General features: G+C 39.4%; 1 protein-coding gene across 3 annotated transcripts; it reads left to right on the top strand.

The window, feature by feature from the left end:
• The first annotated feature begins 295 nt into the window (after positions 1-295).
• On the top strand, positions 296-18,014 carry SCAP (SREBP cleavage activating protein). 3 transcript variants are annotated; one of them, XM_022058716.2, is made up of 17 exons: positions 296-490; positions 5,955-6,137; positions 6,437-6,584; positions 6,748-6,872; positions 7,455-7,632; positions 7,806-7,951; positions 8,375-9,641; positions 10,148-10,415; positions 10,811-11,067; positions 11,567-11,727; positions 12,287-13,226; positions 13,642-13,801; positions 14,296-14,480; positions 15,174-15,321; positions 15,694-15,839; positions 16,447-16,509; positions 17,339-18,014. In XM_022058716.2, the coding sequence occupies exons 2-17, from the start codon at positions 5,989-5,991 to the stop codon at positions 17,519-17,521; spliced, it is 4,524 nt and encodes a 1,507-aa protein (XP_021914408.1). In that variant the 5' UTR covers positions 296-490; positions 5,955-5,988; the 3' UTR covers positions 17,522-18,014. The 3 variants fall into 3 exon arrangements, with proteins under 3 accessions (XP_021914408.1, XP_021914409.1, XP_087202264.1); XM_022058717.2 differs by lacking the exon at positions 296-490 and adding an exon at positions 3,391-3,414; XM_087346138.1 differs by lacking the exon at positions 296-490 and adding an exon at positions 4,810-4,959.
• The last annotated feature ends 296 nt before the right edge of the window (positions 18,015-18,310 follow it).

Here is an 18,310-nt window from a genome sequence, read left to right as displayed (position 1 = left end):
TGTTGAAATCCAAATTTATGGGTGCAAGAAATGTCCAATTTTGAATCAGGTCTGTTATCTGCTGAGAGAAAATATTTGTATTAAAAGTACTTTTTTAGTGGACAACCATTCAGCATACAAAAGGAAAATAGTTGTATATACATATTCAGGCACATGGAACGTATTTAGAAACATTTAATTAGGGTCTATGGTATGAGCATACGTCACATAGCCACATAGTCGATCAAAGTTTAAATTAGTTATATTTTTTATTCTCATAAGAATACGCTGCATGGTGGCGTTCTGAATTACGAATTTTTCATAAAAACATGATTGTCCTTTAACAAGCCACGACGGTGTTATCTGAGGCCACGACCACCTCGTTGGTTAGAGAGTAATGTGTAATGCGCATAAAGTTCAAGAGGAAAATGTGATGTTTCAGTGACATTGAAATAATTTAAGAATTGTATGATTGTTCCTGATCAATGGGACAATACTTCGCATAACTCATGTAAGTTGTACTTGATGAATACGCAATTTTTAGACACGAAATTGTTGTTTAAGGGAATGATTCATGGATTAATGTAAGTTTTCATACATAAATTATCACATACCCTCACCATCACTTTTATAATGAATTTCGTCATTCTTACAACATTTCGAATCTTAATGGAAACGTTTAGAGGTTACATACAATTGTGACCAGGAAATCCTAAAGGCAAGACATCGCTGGGTGGATAGTATTAAAGTGGATTCCTGAAAAATTGGTTTTGAGGTTGTGAGTGGATTGAACTGGCTATGGAATGATGAGCTTCCATGGTCATGGTGATGAATTTTGGATTTAGTAAGAATATAAAATTTCCTTATCAGTGAATTAACTTTCAATCACTCAAAATCCTGTGCGCTAGAGCTGATTGCTTACTTTTTGTGTGTTTTTACCCACATTGCCATCCATTAACACTTGTAATTATGTGTAGGTGAAAGTTTTCTTTGTAGTTGGGGGCCTTTTTCATCTGTATTGCTATGCAAAAGCATGCCATCACTTCTGCATATGCACTGAGTATTGTTGGTTCCCATGCATTTTTGTATTCACTAACAACAGGAAATTGTCCAGCCAGGTAATTAACAGTTGCGTTGAGAAGAAAGCTATTGATTGGTTCGTTAGCAAGTCAGAAAGTGTATCAGTTAATGTGTCAGTCAGTTCATTAGAAAATAAGTTATTCAGAAGTGTCTTTGTAGTTTGGCAGTTACACTAGTAGAACTGATTATTCACTTTTGTCACAAATGTGCGTTAATTCTTTCAGTTCTAATACCTCTGTTTCCATGCTTTGTAAAAATATTTATTCTTTGTTCCTGCCACATCCCCAGGGCTCATCATCTATATCTAACTTGATGTTTTTAGTCATAACATTAATTATTTTTAATGTGTGTTGCTTGACCTTGCATTTCTTTACAGTGCAGTGTTCAAGTAAGTACTACTGCTTAAAGTTCTGTCTTTGACTACTTTTAGCTTGAATGACCTTGTTTTAAAAAAACACTTTCCATGCCATACCAAGTCATAAATAATTTTAAGATGTGTGAAGGTAAACTCCACATGCTCTAGAACTCGGCACTAGATGGAAGTGGGTAGTGAATTTCACGCATAAGCTCAAGGAAGTAACTCCAGCTACCGTTTGGGTAACTTTGTGAGATTAAAGTATTTGAGTAGATGTATTTATTTGTATGAGATTTGAGGTTCTGCAGTGGTGAGGATGAACATGTTGTTCTTTTGGGTTGTGTAGCAGGGCTGAAGATGGAGACAGTATGTTTGTCTGGAACATTGGTATCCACCAGTTAGTCTACATTTCATCACAGCTCAGAAGAATAACATTATTATTTATCTGCAGGTTACCATCTGATAGGTGATGTAGCATGGAGATTAGAAATAAAATGGCAAAGTTGTGCAGATAAATTGGTACTTTGTTGTGGACATATAAAAAATGGGAGAATAGAAGTTAGTGAAACAGCTAATTCACTGGACTGACAGTTGAAGGACACCAAAAAACAGAGTTTATGAAATTTTGGTAGGACAGGACAGTTACAAAGTACAAAAAATGGGAAAAATCCAAGATGACCTTTGACATAAAAATTGACGCACGGCTTTTGGTTTATCAGGATTTTCCGAAGCTGGAACTTACTTCGGTTTTGTTCGCTGGAGATACGGGGATACAGAGGTGTGTTGTGAATAATGCGTGATGTGTTTGTGCAGAATGTTGTGAATTTATTGTGAGGAAGTGTGTTGATGTTACTTTCATGTGTCTAAAGAGACAGGTGGAACTGCTGATGTATTTTAGGTTAAAATTTTAAAGAAGAGGGATTTAACAATGAGGATAAGAAAATAAAATAATAATAAAATCAAATAAGAAAATTAACTCATGGAATACAGTAAAAAGCATGTATTCAGTGTATATGTGGACACAAAGTTTAAGTAATGTGTAAAATGAATAAATTTCTATAATTTAAAATATATATGCTACTGTCTATATTTGCAAGAATTTATCTATAACTACTTACCCATTGTATGTAACTCTGAATTATTTTAACTCACTTAACCGGAATGAAGAATATGTATAGTAATTTTAACAATCAACTGCAAGACCTCAACTTGTAATTTTTAATTTGTAATTCTTAACTAGTTTTCATTCTTGTAATATGGATTTCTGATCGATGGCAGTGATGATAATATTTGTGTAAATTTCTCAGTGCTCCTTAACCTTATTTCTTTGCTGCAGTGCTACTGGGAAGTAATAATTCTGGATTCCAAGTCATTTGATACTTTAATTGGACAATCACAGACCATTGTATATTGCTTGAGATTGTTATGTAATGAATGAACTGTTCAGAGAGGATAGAGGTCACTGTCTGTACCATGTCATGCGTGCATTTAAGCAGAAGATAAGCTCAGTCTTCTTCCATATTTCATGATTGAACTAAAACATGGCAGGGGTTCTCAACTGATGGCTTACCAGTGATTCTTTTTTTGTGTGTTTCTTTGCATCATTTGTAATACTGTGACACTTCATGGCAAGAATAGCTACCTGACATTAGAAAACATGATCTGTTAATGTAAACATTACTTGGCAGTACCAATCACAATGACATTTCAGTAAAGAGTTCTCATTTATAACCTTGCCACCTGCGACTTGGTAATGGAGAGGGAATGTGGTCCTAAATTTCGAAAAGGTTGAGAACTTCTGACATAGGGTATGATGTCCGTGTTGTAACTTTCCAACATCTAATTTTCAGGAATAGTAATCAACCTTAGGTCATCAGGTAAACAAGTAATCTGATTGGTCTGGTGTTGGCTGATAAATTTGAGCAAGGACAATGAGACATGATAGACATTTCTGAACATGTTGGCTGTGTTACTGTTAATCATGAGCACAGCATCGCATGGTATGTTAATGTTAAGGAGACTAAACTAAAAGATGAACTGTAGGAACTGATAAATTGTATGCAGTATACAGCATCTAAGTGTGATTAAAATATATAATAAAATACAGGTCAATACACACAACACGACTTATGCATAATTCAAAACAAACATAAGATGGGAAAAATGAGAAGACCAGCGAAACACATATTACAATAATAAATTATTGAAAGGCATGCATTATAATATAAAATAGTTTTAAATAAAAAACAACACCTGAAGATGATGTATTACATCGAAACATGTTGTGAAATGAATGAAAGCACTCAAATGTAACATCCTTATAGTGATGAATAGCGCTAATTTAAAATTTTAAATTTTAACATTTAAATTTTAAATTTTAACACCCAAATATAGTTTTGTGTATTGACCTGTATTTTATTATATATTTTAATCCAAAACACAAACATGACGCATGTAAACCTTAAATCTAAGTGTGAGTGTGGAAAGAAATGTAGGGATAGCCAGGTAGGTGGTTTCGAGCCAGGATCACCGAAAAATGTTACGCGGAAACAGGAGAAATGTCCGAGTTATAAATAGCAAATCACTTCTTTGGAATGAGGAGTCCTGAATTCGGTGCGATAAAGCAGAAATTATCCGCAATGAACTAGATCACTACAAAAATTAAAGTCTGTATTCATTTGAAAAATGGAACAGGATAGATGTGAGGTCCCATGTGGCTCCCTCTACTGTGGTATAGAAAGGGGCCATATGTGTGACATATATAGACTTACAGCGGTTACCATTCATGGGCTGCCCTGCAGGTCTAGTGATTACTCTGCTGGCCCAGCGTTCAAAAGGTTTTAGGTTCGGTCCTATTATTTACCACTATTGTAAAAAAGGAAAAAGTGTATATGACTGTTTCATGTTCATGCAATTTGAAGATAAAAAAGTTCAAAATCTAGCATCTTTTTATACTTACATTTTTTTATTTTACAGTTAGGTCTGCTATGCACTGTTGCATTTATCTGTTTCATGGTTTATTTAAAGCTGGTGAGTTGAATTCTTAGCGTAATAAATAATAAATGATTTAATAGTGTTTCACAGACACTGGTAGGGAGGAGACCTTGCATGTGTTTCAAGGTTTTGTTACATAAACAACTGAAGAGCTGGCCAGTTCCATAATCAATACAAAATAATGTCATTATACCCTATTTTGAGCAATTTCACATCTTATTATGGATTTCTCTAAGATCCATCTTATAATGATCTTTACTTGCGGATTACAGACCCCCCTGAGTGAAATGTCAGTGCCCCAGTTGCCAGGCTCTTGTCATTGAATTAGCTCAATGTCAAACTGGAAACAGCAGAGGAAGTCCATTGTGTTCAGTGCAGCTTGTTATGACATCAGAACTTGTGCCTCCGATGATTGTGTACTGGATTTGTTTTCAGAGAGGATTTAAAGCCCCCAGTCTTTGTTTACTTCTTAGAAAAGTGAAGGTGTAGATTGAAGGATAATATTAAAATGAATCTTGGAAAATTATGATGTGATATTTAGTGGCCTTGTGGTAAATTAAATTATTGGTTCAGTTGTGTGCTGCTGCAGATATTAAGATCTTTGACCACAAATTTTTTCCTTCGGTTTAGGGTTTTACATTCGCTATTGTGAGTCTTGTGATAATTAGGCATGTAAAAGAGTTTGTGAAACAACATGTACTTGTAACTTGGCTTCACTATTTCGATAGTGAACAGTGCACTGTGATGTATGTGTCTCACACGTACGCACATGCACTACGAAATAAGAGATAAAATTTGCAAAGCATGGAGGCAGAGTAGTTGTCACTTCTGTCACCTCATTTTGTCTCTGTGAAATTCACCATGAATTTGAGTCTATAAAAAGTTTGAAAATTCTGTGCTGTGTGACATGATAATGTACTCCTAGTGAGCTTGTGCATAGATGTTGGTTTTATATTCATAAATTTGCATGAATTGTAGCTGAGCAGGCAAATGCTACCCTGATGTTCTATAAAGTCTTCAGTCTTATGGGTTCTGAAGCTGACCTCTCTTATCAATCTAGCGTTGAGGAGGTGTGTGTGTGTGGCTCGTACCAGGGAAACCTCTTCGTTTGAAAGACAGATGCAATACTAGGGTATTATTAAAACGTTATCTTACATGAATTAGTTGTGTGAACAGGATCAGTAATGTGTCCTGTTGACTGTGAGTTGGTGAGAGATGATTCCATTAGTATGCTGTCTCAGGCAGTCAGGTGACATGCCCTTGGTGGCGTAGCAGGCAAACATCATAAGAAATATAATGAAAACACTCAATGTTTATTGTGTAAAGAGTCTTTTTATTTAATCTGTCTCTATTCTCTTTGTTTTCAAGTCTCCCCCTCCCTTTGTTTTCTTTCATCTTTGTTCTTCTTTTGCCTTCATCCCTTTGCTTCCTTTCTGTGATGTGTATAAACATTACTCCTTTGTGTGTATATGCTGATTCTTATGTGGAGATGCCTGAGGCTTTCTGCTGAAAAATAAACCAGAGATGACCTTGCTCTCTGTCGCAGGGATATGGATGTGAGGTAGCTTTTCCTGCTGTCCATGGCTTCTCCACAAGGCAAGAGCAGCCGAGAACCAACCCGAACACTGCCGGAACGCGTGGGTCAGTTGTATTATGCTCACGGGCTTTTCTGTTCCAGCCATCCTGTTCCTGTTATCAGTTTTGCTATTGCCACAGTTCTGCTGTGCTGGTAAGTTTGTTGTTGCGGAGATACAAGGACATACCTCTGAAAGAATGGGCTCTTCTGTGTGACCTAATTTTAGAATTCATAACAACGGATTTTTAATTTTTAGAGAGAAAATTGCAAGCCGTATAAAAGTGAATTTTATAGTTCTGAAGATTTGGTAATGTTGTCTCAGTATTTCCGTTCAACTCTGAACACTGTCCACTGTCTGCGTAAATGACGGTGGTGCCTGTTGGACATTATCAGTAAGCGATGGGGTAGAAAGCAGTAGCTTGCCAATAAAATGCAGTGTGTGTTGATTTCAGTTACCCACTTCTGAACCTGCCTTTGCCAGGTAATGTCCCACAGCAGCTGCTGGGAAACTTCTCACTGCTAAGAGACAACAACTCAGAACTTGGAGATGCACAGCTGCCACGATGGTTTACTGGCCCACCCATGTGTTCTGTTCAGCAGGTGGGGTACACTTTGAATTCAGTTTATTGTCCTGATGATGCCATGATTATGTTCCGTGCAGATCATTCTTAATATTTGGAGGGGACTGCTTGAGGATGCTGCCTCAGTGTTTGTGGCTAGGAAGGAACCCCTCGTAGTGTTCATATTATGAAACATTTTGCAGATTGTGATGAGGACTACAGTGTCCCCTTGGACTGAAGACCTGGTTCTGACGGATGCATTTCGTGCTCCATTAGCAGAAGTGTTCAGACTGCTTGAAGTGATACGCAACTACCAGCTGGAGAACAGGTGGGCATGTGGTCCCTAATATTTTTCATAATTAACATTTGTATACTATAATAACCTCCACTTTTTGTAAGACTTTATCATTTTAAGTTCATATAATAAGATTTTGCTCATTAATTTAACAAAAAAGATTAAGTTGTTTTATGCTGTTATGCATTCTGCTAAAAAAAAGTTGAACATTTTCACTGATGGAACCAGGTGATACTGATTTGGTCATTTATAGTAGGTCAGTAATGCTCTGCTCTGATGTCTTATTAACTATAAGTGCTGGTTTTTTATGCAGGTCAGTAAATACATGATGTTTCTTGATATCAAACAAGTTTCATGATTAATGATGCCTCTTTCAAATTATTTGAGTCATTTCCTTATTTAAAATTATATCCTTTGTCACCATGGACACACACAAAGAAACTAATTAAAATTGTTTTGTGAAGCAAGATTGAGAACGCAAGGTATTAAAAGACATTAACCCTACAGTAGCCAGATTTAAATATTTTTTGTGGCCTGTGTCATTATATTCCACCATCATCGAAACTCTATGCTGGAGCCTTATAATGTGTAGTTAATGTTGTGTTGTGTTGTCAGTTCGACATCTCTGAACCATATGTGCCTACACATTGAGTCAGCGAAGGTGAAATCTGACAAGAAGATGGCCTTGCCTGAGTATAACTGCCTTGCCCTGTCACCTGCCAACCTCTGGCAACAGAACCGTGAGAAGTTTCAGGAGGACTCAAACCTACTGGGAACCATCTTCACCTACCAGGTTAGGTGTTCACAGTAACCCACAGTGGATTGACTCCCCAAGACCTGTTGTTACATGCTGCCCCAGTCAGTTACATTCCACATATACATCACAGACACCTATTATCTTCATCATGGTCTGGTGATTTTGGATGGGGGTGCTTGGTGACACTGGCGATATTTGTTACTTTTCAGAACCTGCAGAAAGGAAAGATTAGCCTGGCCGAGATCCTGTTTGGGATGCACATGAAGGACACTGGGATCAAGCGATATCCTCTGCGGACTCGACAGCGGGTGCTGCAGTATGCTATTACTCTTGTGCTCCAGAAGTACGACCCCAGGTAAGGGTGGCAGCAATCCTGAGATTATCTTGATTTATATCATACACAATCACCCTCTTGTCCCCTTGAAGGAAGATAACAGAAATAAAGGCTTTCCTCATGTACAAAATAATCCTTGATTAGTCGATAATTACAATTCCTGCAACTTTTCTGGTTTATCCGTGTGAAGTAGTTGTCGCACCCTTGATTTAAGAACACGAGGCGTAGAATAAATATTGTCAGTGAAGCTGCTCACTCTGTAATTTTATCCAATCCATGTTAAATCTGTCTCAGATATAAAGATTTTTGTCAGCAGTTTGTGTACTCTGATTTTCCCACAGAATGGTGGCCTGAATACTAAACTACAAATGAAATTACAGTTCTGTATTTTTTGAGCTAGGATTTATCTGATGAGTACTGAAGTTCTTGTTTCTCATTTAACAGGTTTGTTGATGGACTGAGGCAGAAGTTGGTTGACATGTATCCACTGCACCAGCCTCACAACTCCCATCAGCTGAATAGTGGCGAAGGCACTTCAGTTGTGACACAGTTGCCACAGAAAATACTGCACATTTACTTTCCTGGCCAGTTCAACCTGCGCGAATTTGTTCCCTTGACTGTCACTTACTTCATTCTGTTCCTGTACATGTACTTTTCTGTGCGCAAGATTGAGCTCGTGAAGTCTAAAGTGGGCATGGCGTTCAGTGCAGTGGTAACAGTACTGGCATCCCTGTCCATGTCTGTCGGCCTCTGCTTCTTCTTTGGCTTGACTCTCACACTGACAGGAAAGGAGATCTTTCCATACCTTGTTGTAATCGTCGGACTCGAGAACGTTCTGGTCCTGACCAAGTCGGTGGTGTCGACTCCTACGCACCTGGACGTGAAGATTCGAGTGGCAAAAGGCTTGAGTCGTGAAGGTTGGAGCATAACCAAGAACCTCCTTATTGAGGTTACCATCCTCACAGTGGGGTTTTTCACATTTGTACCAGCCATTCAGGAATTCTGCATCTTTGCTGTTGTTGGACTCTTATCGGATTACTTCCTGCAGATGTTATTTTTCTCCACTGTTCTTGCTATTGATATTAGACGGATGGAATTGTCTTCAGAATCACAGCATCAGCGAATCCAGTATGGCCCCTCGCAGGTTTCTACGTCTAGCCGGACTCCGTTACATCAGTTCCGTTCTCCTGTTCCAGTTAGTCCTGCGGGACTGCACAAACCACATGCTTATAACATAGTGAGGTCAAAGTCACATCCTAGACTCAATGGACTGAGCTCTTCAAGCTACCCTACAGATGTTGTTGCACCACCAAATTCGCCTCCTGCCGTGGCAAAAGTTCCAAAACGTCTGCGGTTGGTTCATTTCTGGGCCAGTACAAGGATATTTCAGCGAGCATTTATGGTGTGCATGATTGTGTGGATTGCTGTCATTATGTACAGTTCAGGTGTTTTAGTACATGTGCTGAAGATGACGATAGAGGAAAGCAACCTGTCGGGCATCTCGGAGAGGGATGAACTGATTGGCTCAGAGCTGGGTGAACACCCAGAAGCTGTGGGGCATTATTATGAAGTGCCCGCTGGAGCTCACCCAGAATTTGGCAGTGTGGATCTGAAGATTTTACATTCAATGGCAACGGAAGAAACCAAGATAGTCGCGCCGACTTCGGCAGCTGAGCCAAAGAAGGGTAGAGGAGTTGCTGACAGGCCTGAGGTAAGGTCATACAGATTGGAATTGGAGATCATTTTAAATAACACTCTGGTATTAGAATACAAAGGTTTAGGATTGCATTATCAAAGTTCTCCAATTTCATGACTTAGAACAAATTCAATATTTCCTTATATAACCAGCTAACACCATGGAGCAGAGTTCTTGTTGAGAAGCTAATAATCATTTGAGTAGTCTGAAAATTTCCCATATTTACAGAACCTGAATGTTTACTGCTGCATTAACAAAAACCCAGCGAGGGTTCTGTTCTGCACCAGTTAAATCCAGTCCACACCTTGACAAGGTGTTTCTTTAAGATCTGTTCAGACATCTGTATGTAAGTTTCATATGCTTATAAAATGAATTATAGTGTTGGTTGGAGCATGTACATTGAGAATAATATGACAGCAGTGTTGTATGCTATTTTCATTTCCAGTCGTCGACTGGTGTGACTGTACTAGGGTACTACAGCCTGTTATACTTTGTCATCACTACCTTTGAACGTGTTTCAGGCCACAGAGGAGAACGATGCCATAGCGAGATTAAAACACATGGGCTGTGACCCGTGGAGGAGGCTGTCACACTATCATTGGCCTGCCATACTGTCTCTGTACAACATCTCGCTATCAGGTCACTACATTAGCATCCTGCCACCTATTCGCCTGTCCCATGCTGTGTCCTCGGAACAGGCCCGTGCTCTGCGCAACCCTAATGAGAAGGCAGTGCAGCACTTCCAGTGGCATGCCCTTGCTGCCGCCCTGGACCCTCTGGACTTCTCTGGTATGATGCATTTAGCAAAGAATAAGGGTCATTGGGGCCTTCATGTTACATTGCATTGTCTTTATCTCGATTGGCAGTGGGTTCTATCGGCCAGATTAAACCCAAATTTGTTCACATTCCTCCTGTTCTGATAAAGGTAAAAATAAACTTTGTGCATTGGGTATTCCAGGCCTCTGCCACGGTTCAGGAATCTAAAGTAAGCTGTAGTTCTTTCCCTGTCATCATTATTCAGTAGGTATCAGTCATAACAGTGGCTTTAGGTTGATAGACAGTTTGCTAGAAGGTTAAGAAATACTCTGAAACATTTCCTGTCTACCTGAATGTCATTTAGATTTGTTATTATTGTTCCCCACAGTTTGGAAGGATTTATTAGCAATGTTATTTGCCATTGGCAGATGGAGGCGAGACTGGGAATGGCCCACGAGTCAGCATCACATCTGTTGGTGGCAGTGTCCCCAGTGGGGAAGTGCCTTTTGTGCCGTCATCACCGATGGAACTGTTCCTGACTGCAGTGTTATGCATAATTAGCATTGTAGTCTTGGCATACACGATGGTGATGCTGTACCGGTGCGTTTGCTCCCGTAATTATGCAGAGTGGCGGGCCAGCTGGGCAGGTGATGGCGAGAGCGTTACTTCAGATGGCACCACACAGGTGAGACATATCAGCTTCCAGAGATTTAGTTATTTGTTGTGTGCCAAATCTCAAAATATTTTGTGTTAAAATTAAAGTTTATGTTTTGGTTTCCTAAGATGAGCCTTTCTTATTTTTTCGGAAAATTTAAGTAGAGATAGTGTGAATCTGAGGTGACAGTGGTACATTGGGGACCAAAGTGACTTCTTTCAGTATGTAGAATTCCCAACACCGGAGATGAAACTTGCACATTTACGGGCACGACTTACATCACAATTCGAAGTTAACATAATTATTTTAGCTGGATTAACATCATTCAGTACAGGAGAACGCAGGTTAAGATTTAATGTATGAAATTGTTTTGCCTTATGGTCAGTTTCATTCTGCAGTTAATATTTGAGCAAATCCGTATGTCTGCTGAACAAATTCCACATTATGTGTAATTTTCTCCATTCCCCTGTATTGTCCGCATATTTTTCTCAGCAGCAACACCACGTTTTCTGTTGTTATTTGATTTCAGGTCGTGATGGAGGCCGTTCCTCTTGTCCTGGACGGTCATCCCCAAGAGGTAGAGTGCCTTGCAACAGATGGCAGCATGGTAGTGAGTTCTTGTCTCGGAGGGCAGCTGCGTGTGTGGGACTCAATTTCTGGAGAAGCTCTCGCTGTGGTGGACAGGAGAATGTGAGTTTTGTTTTGTTTTGTTGCTTGCTCAGCCTCTGAATGTACTGAGTGTATTTCCTTCGTATTCACTTCTCATAGTTGAGGGAAGGGAGAAAATAATACAGTGCAGTTCTTATGTTGGAAATTGTAACTAATTAATGTGGTTAGATAATATGTATACTTTTTTAAGTTGGTTATTATGGAAGTATGAAAATAATGAAGGATAATCTAACATTCTCAGTGTGTTCAGCATTATCTAAACTGAGAATATGCTTATTTTTTCATACTTACTAACCTCTTTTACTTGCAACTGTTCACATATTTGGTGTTCTGCAACTTCCTACTGTTTACTCCACACTTGTAAGTTCCGCCTGCATTCTACCCATAACTTGCGTTGTGTAAAAATTAGTGTTGATTTATATGGAACTTGTCTGACAGGTATACTACTCAAAGGAGTTAAACCGTCATATGTATATATGCCACTTATCCCCTCTCCGTTCCTCTCACTTTGGGTGAATGTAAATGTGACTAAAAGTTTAAACAGTATGATTTTGTCTGATGGGTAAATTCCGCCTTGCAGTTACTTCTTGGCTATGCAGAGGGATCCGGACACTGCTGACCTTGAAGAACCACCTCTGTCTGATTATGAGTCAGGTTCTCCCCCTTCCCGTGGGGAGAGAACAGGTATGGGGGATGACTCCTCCCCTCTCTTGTCTCATCACAAGAAACATTCTGTGCTCTGGAATCTCCCAGACCTCCGTCCTGTAATCAACATAAACTTCACTGGAAACAAAGTGGGTGACTGTGATGCATCAAACCAAGTCAGAGATGTCTGTACAAGTGGGTTTGACTTTACCTCAAGGTTTCAGAATTTGTACGAGGAGCACAGGAAGTCCCTAGAGTCTGACGTGAATGAGGACGGCAGCTGGTCTTCTCCGTCAGTGAAAGAAGCACATCCAAACAAACCCGCAGTCCACCTACAGAATATTGTATCCTCACCATCAAAACGAACTCTGGAAACTATGGTCTCCAAGAGTTGCCAGTGTCAGGATCCTGGAGACATTTGTGGCATAATTCAACATCAGAAGTTTCAGGGTGGAGCGAGCCTTTGTGATGCAGAGCGTTATAAAAGAGATGTATCAGGCTCGAAGTGTTGTGACAAGGTTGCGCCGCAGGCACTAGAAAGTGTTTCGTCTGATTGTAGTTCTTTTAGTCCAGACAGTTATCACAGGAGACAGACAGATACTGATTTCTATGAGGTTCTTTGTGGTGTTGATAGCGCTAATTTGACTGCTGACCACTCGTCGCCCGTGAATACAGGCAGCACGTCATCACGGGCAGCTAAAGCAGAAAGGAGACAGCCTCGTGCACTGTGCCACGTGAGAGAGAGCTTGACTGTTGGCTGTTGTGCACAGCAGACTCCACCCATTTGGTGTCTCGACTGTCACGAGAATCTCATAGCAGTAGGCTGTGCCAGTGGCAGGCTAGAATTCTGGGAAGGGTCCACAGGGACATTCAAGGTATATTGTATATTGAGCTGTAATTTACCGTTTCCGCTGCTGTTATTTGGTCAAACCAACTTTTCTAGCTGGAGGTTTTGTAATTATAGATAAGTGTAGTTATTGTATTGTCTCTGTTTCTCTCCAAATGTTAAATCCACAGTTCTGTTTCATTATTGTTTGAATTAAATGTTTTAATTCCGTAGCTTCCTGATTACATCGAATTTGTTTGTCCTTCTGCTCAGCATTGTATGTTGTGGCAGGAAAATTTCACGTCTGTTTAGCCACCTTTTGACATTGCATTGTGTCTACTCTGAGATCAACATGTGTGAGTTAAATTTTAGATTCAAAAATTTTATGTCATTTCCAGAATGAGGAAGGCTTGTTGTCTATCGTTAGTTCATTGCACTGCAAGTTGTTGTGTGTATTCTTACAGTGCCTGTTTGAAGATGGGAGTGGCGTTGGAATAACATCTGTGAAGATAATAGGTAATCGGGTGGTGGCCGCAAAATTGAGCGGCGTGGTCGACTTTCTGGAACTGGAGAGTTACAGCTATGGACGTCAGATGGACTGGGGTTTCACTGCATACAGAAGGAGTGAGTTGTGCCAGATTACGTCTTGATGAGTGTTGGGTGTATGACTCTGTAGCATTCACTGTGTTAAACACGTGTTTGTTATGATTTTTACCGGGTGACAGGCATCTTGCATGTATTTGGGTTGTCCACCAACAAATGCATAATGTGGAATAGCAGTTTACTTACTTACAGATTTAAGAAATTTTTTAAAATTGTGAGTTTTGGGGCACAGGCTTGAACCTCAATTAAATTTTTATAAGTTAAAATGAGGTTAAATCAGTTTGATCCAAAGGTCACATATACCAACTGAAAGCAAGACATATTAATGCAGTGGGCAGTAAAAGAGCTATAAGGGAACAACAGTAGGAGTTGGAAGGTTTGTATAATATATGAAAAATGTAAAATTATGAAGTCATTACCACACACCTTCACATAGTTGTTGGCATCATTTTCCAAAATTGGAGCAGTCTGATATTATCTTCAGTTCTTACGCAGTCTGTTGGGTCACTTTGCAGCTCATGTGCGGAGTGGGAGCACTGGATCAATTATGGACTGGAATACCATCAGGGACCGTAAAGGCAGTGACGAAGATCTGCGTTGCATTCAGTTGAAGACGGTCAGAGCCCACCAACAGCCAATCACGGTGTTGGACTCAGAAGGAGGGCGAGTCCTCACTGGCAGCAAAGATCACACACTTAAGGTTGGTGCATCGAGTGCGTTAGTTCAGTGGTATTCAACCTTTTTTGTTCGCGTACCCACAGATATAATTTCTCTTCAACTTTGTACCCCCAAAGTTGTTGGTGTATAATTCAAGTTACACAGCTAGCACAAGAATTCAGTTGCTGTATTTGATTTATTGTAATGTAATTTCCAATTATATCAACATTAAGGTTGATGAATGGAAATAGAAAATGTAGTTGCTTTCTTATGTAAGAGCTTATTTTTAAGAGTGCTGGGTTTTATTTTACTTATGAAGTAATTCTTAATTTTCACAACATATACTTGTTTTTAATCCTATTTGCTTCTGATCTTTATTCTTAATCTTCTTACTGATATAATTATTGCATTTACATCTTTATTTCAGTTATTTCACAACTTGTTACATAACTGATGACCGCAGGATAGGCAACATATGAAAAATACTATATTATGACTTCACTCTTGAAATTTTTAGCATCATGACTTTGTCTCATGCTGTTACTGTAAAGAAACCATGAACAGTGTAACACGTACCTTCTATATTGATGCTGAGGCACAGATCTCCTGTTCTAGCTGCTTTTCCATAGATTCAGCTATCCTAAAACACTGCTTACTGTTCTTGCATGGCCAATATTGATATTACATACTAATTTAAAGCTCTCTTTGAGTTATAATTCAGTGTCCTACATTTCAGGTGTTTCGCTTGGAAGATCAGCTACCGCTGTATACACTGCATGGCCACAGTGGCCCTGTTACATGCCTCTTCATGGATCGCATCTCACCCATGATGTCTGGTAGTGGCAGTCAGGATGGTCTCCTCTGTGTCTGGGATCTGCTTACAGGTGAAATTACGCACTGCTCGTAGTTGTAAATGCTGAAGTGTGAGGTGTAAACTGACTAAAGAAAATGCAGGCTAAAATGGGAACAGTGGTGGTATAACTAATTATCAGCTTGAGTGGCTGCGAAGCAAATATGCCACGCATCTTAAATTTTAGAAACATAAAAGTATTTTGATATATCAGAACTGTAAGCTGATGAGCACATTTGTTCTGAATTCCAAGTTTTATCAGTCAAATCTCTAACAGTATTGACATTATTTTGTTTCATGCAGTTTTCATGTCTCGAGGCTTTTCTAGTTTATACACGCCTTACGTGGCTAATAAGTAATAAATTAATTTCTGCACCAATCACTAAGATTGATATTGTGATTGCAGGAGCGTGTATGTACAGCCTGCAGGCTCATGATGGCAGTGTGATGGCTCTTACATATTCTGCCAGTTACGTAATCAGTCTGGGTACAGATGATCGTCTCTGTGTGTGGGAACGCTTCCAGGGACATTTGCTGAACACAATTCAAGTGGTTGGTACTGTTTGACTCTGGATCATGCTGGTGCTAACATTCAGCTATGTAGTAGCCATTTTGCGTCAGATTTTTACATCCTAAGATGGCTGTCTTCTGGGTTGTTGCACTGTGTAGCCTGGTAGAAGTTTACTATGGCGCAAAAACCCAGATGACAGCCATCTTAGGACTCAACTTGAAAACCTCAAATCCTACTGTTTCATTTATAATGTGTCATTACGCACTTAATAAGTTTTTGTACTTTGGTTTAGGATCTGCTATTCCAACATTTGAAGCACGAAGCTTATCTAAATATTATTTAAAAATTAAATTCTTACCTCATTAAAAATACAATTGTATCCATCAGAAAGATCAACTTTTAATTGCTTCTTACTCTTAGAATCACACAGAATCCATAAATACAAATGAAAATTTACTGATTGTTAAAGCAGGTGGTATATATAGTTTCCACTGGGCTTAGATGATTAACAGAAAATTCATTTAAAAATTATATTTATTAAATGTTGGTGTTAGGACTTGTAACAAAATGTCTGTCATATCAGAAGCATGCATAATACTTATCCCAAGAGTGTTGCGCTAGTAGTGCACGGTCTGTTCTCTGTTTCAGTCCCACACGTACTGCACGAGTATGGTGATGTTAACACACAACCTGCTTATAACCAGCAAACAGGTATATATTCTGCCATCGACAACTGACTACACGTAGTATGTTGGGTCCCTGCCACCAACAAGTGAACTACCACATTTGCTGTAATTTGTTGTGTGTCCGATATGTGAATAATATTTTTCATAGAGTATAATTTTGCACATAAGATTGAGGTTAGGAAAATTGCAACTGCATAATGTTGAGTAAAAAATGTGTTGTAATTTAACAATAGATGCAGTATCATGTAACATGGTATGAGCTACTTGTCTCTACTGAAGAAGGCATCCAACATGGCAGCAGATTCCCCTCTGCCAGCAGCTTTTCAGTTTCTTAGAAGTATTGTCTGCGTTTGTCAAGTAGGAATCACTCCATCTAGACATAAGGAAGTGGAAAATGAAATTATGTTGTTACTATCTGACACAGTAAAGATTGCTGCAAATTTTCAGGAACTCATTCTGGAAATATCAAATGACACAGGAGAAAATTTGATATGAAGTTACGAAGTGTGCCATGTCTGCCAGTCAGAGCATGTTGAACCCACTTGAGCCTAAACACATCTTCCTGTCTTTGTGGTCGAGTTTGCCAGATGTGAAAACCTAAGAGAAAATAGTTTATATCTCTGCTATTTTCATTGTATCCATACACAAACATTTCATCCTTTATTTATGTTAATTCTGCTTTCAGAAGCCGATATATTGCCGTTAAAGTAACTCAATAATAAACAAGGAATCTGGGAACTAAACTTGTTCTATGTTTTCCACTCATGAGTATATGATAATTCTGCTATCAGATTGCCCCCTCCCTGTCTGTGGTCTGACATGGAGAACTGATTTTGACCATTCTTCCACCACAGGGTTCATTGGTTGTATGGGATGTGAGGACAGGAGATGCTGTGCGTGTTGTCAAGCTTGGTGACAGTGATGGGAGTGTGTTTGTGAAGCAGATTCTGCTGTTGCGTGACAGTGTCGCCTGTGACTACAGCAACCAACTACGCATCGTCCACTTCCCCCTTGTTCTGACTGATAAATGTGAATGAACCTCTGGGATGTTAAGATGCATCATTGAAGCGAGTCACCGCCATGAGTCGCATAAAAAGTCGATGTTTTTTGGTTCTGCATCGGTGATGTACAAACCACGGCATGGTCTGCACGTTTCAAGAACCTGTAATATAAGAGGCCAGTGAGTTTTGCTCATCCCCGTTAAGAAGAAGCCAATGGTGTGCTGTCTCAAACAGACGAAATGTTTGTGTACTTGAACTTTACCTGTATGACAATGAGAAACTAGCAGTCTCCATCTGAAGGTGTCTGAATACCATGCCTTGAAATCTGCATGCATTTGTTTTCTCTGTTGTATATGAAACTGTTTGGTCAGCTACATTCCTGATCACAGAGCCCCACAGTAACCAGTGGATGTGATGAGGATACTCGCCTCAAGATGCACACTATTAATTTCTCTGAAATGTTTAGTCAGCTCTCTGCAACCCATTGTTGTCTAGAAAGTTGAATAAATTAAAATAGTTGCCAATGTTACTCTGTTTTGTGGCACAATGCCTCCTCCTCTCCCCTTTCCCTCACAATTGACTATACATAATCCCTTCATATACTTGTCTGTATAGGTGCTTAATCTGGTAAGTTCAGTGATGCAGATTATGCTAACTTATCAAAAGTTTTAAGTTCTTGCATTGGTGATGATTTTGATGGTGTTCTGGGTTTGTGGTCTTGTAGGTGGTTATCAAGAAGCTTTGGTACCACCAACAAGTCCACATGGTGTCACAACTTAGAAGACTACTATCAGCATTGTCATTGTCATGAGAACCTAAAATCTA

Source organism: Zootermopsis nevadensis, unplaced genomic scaffold, assembly GCF_977971745.1.
Source record: "Zootermopsis nevadensis isolate Lab colony 2312 unplaced genomic scaffold, Znev_1.0 Znev_ptg000010l, whole genome shotgun sequence".
NCBI lineage: Eukaryota > Metazoa > Arthropoda > Insecta > Blattodea > Termopsidae > Zootermopsis > Zootermopsis nevadensis.
This window is presented reverse-complemented; position numbering and strand designations above follow the sequence as displayed.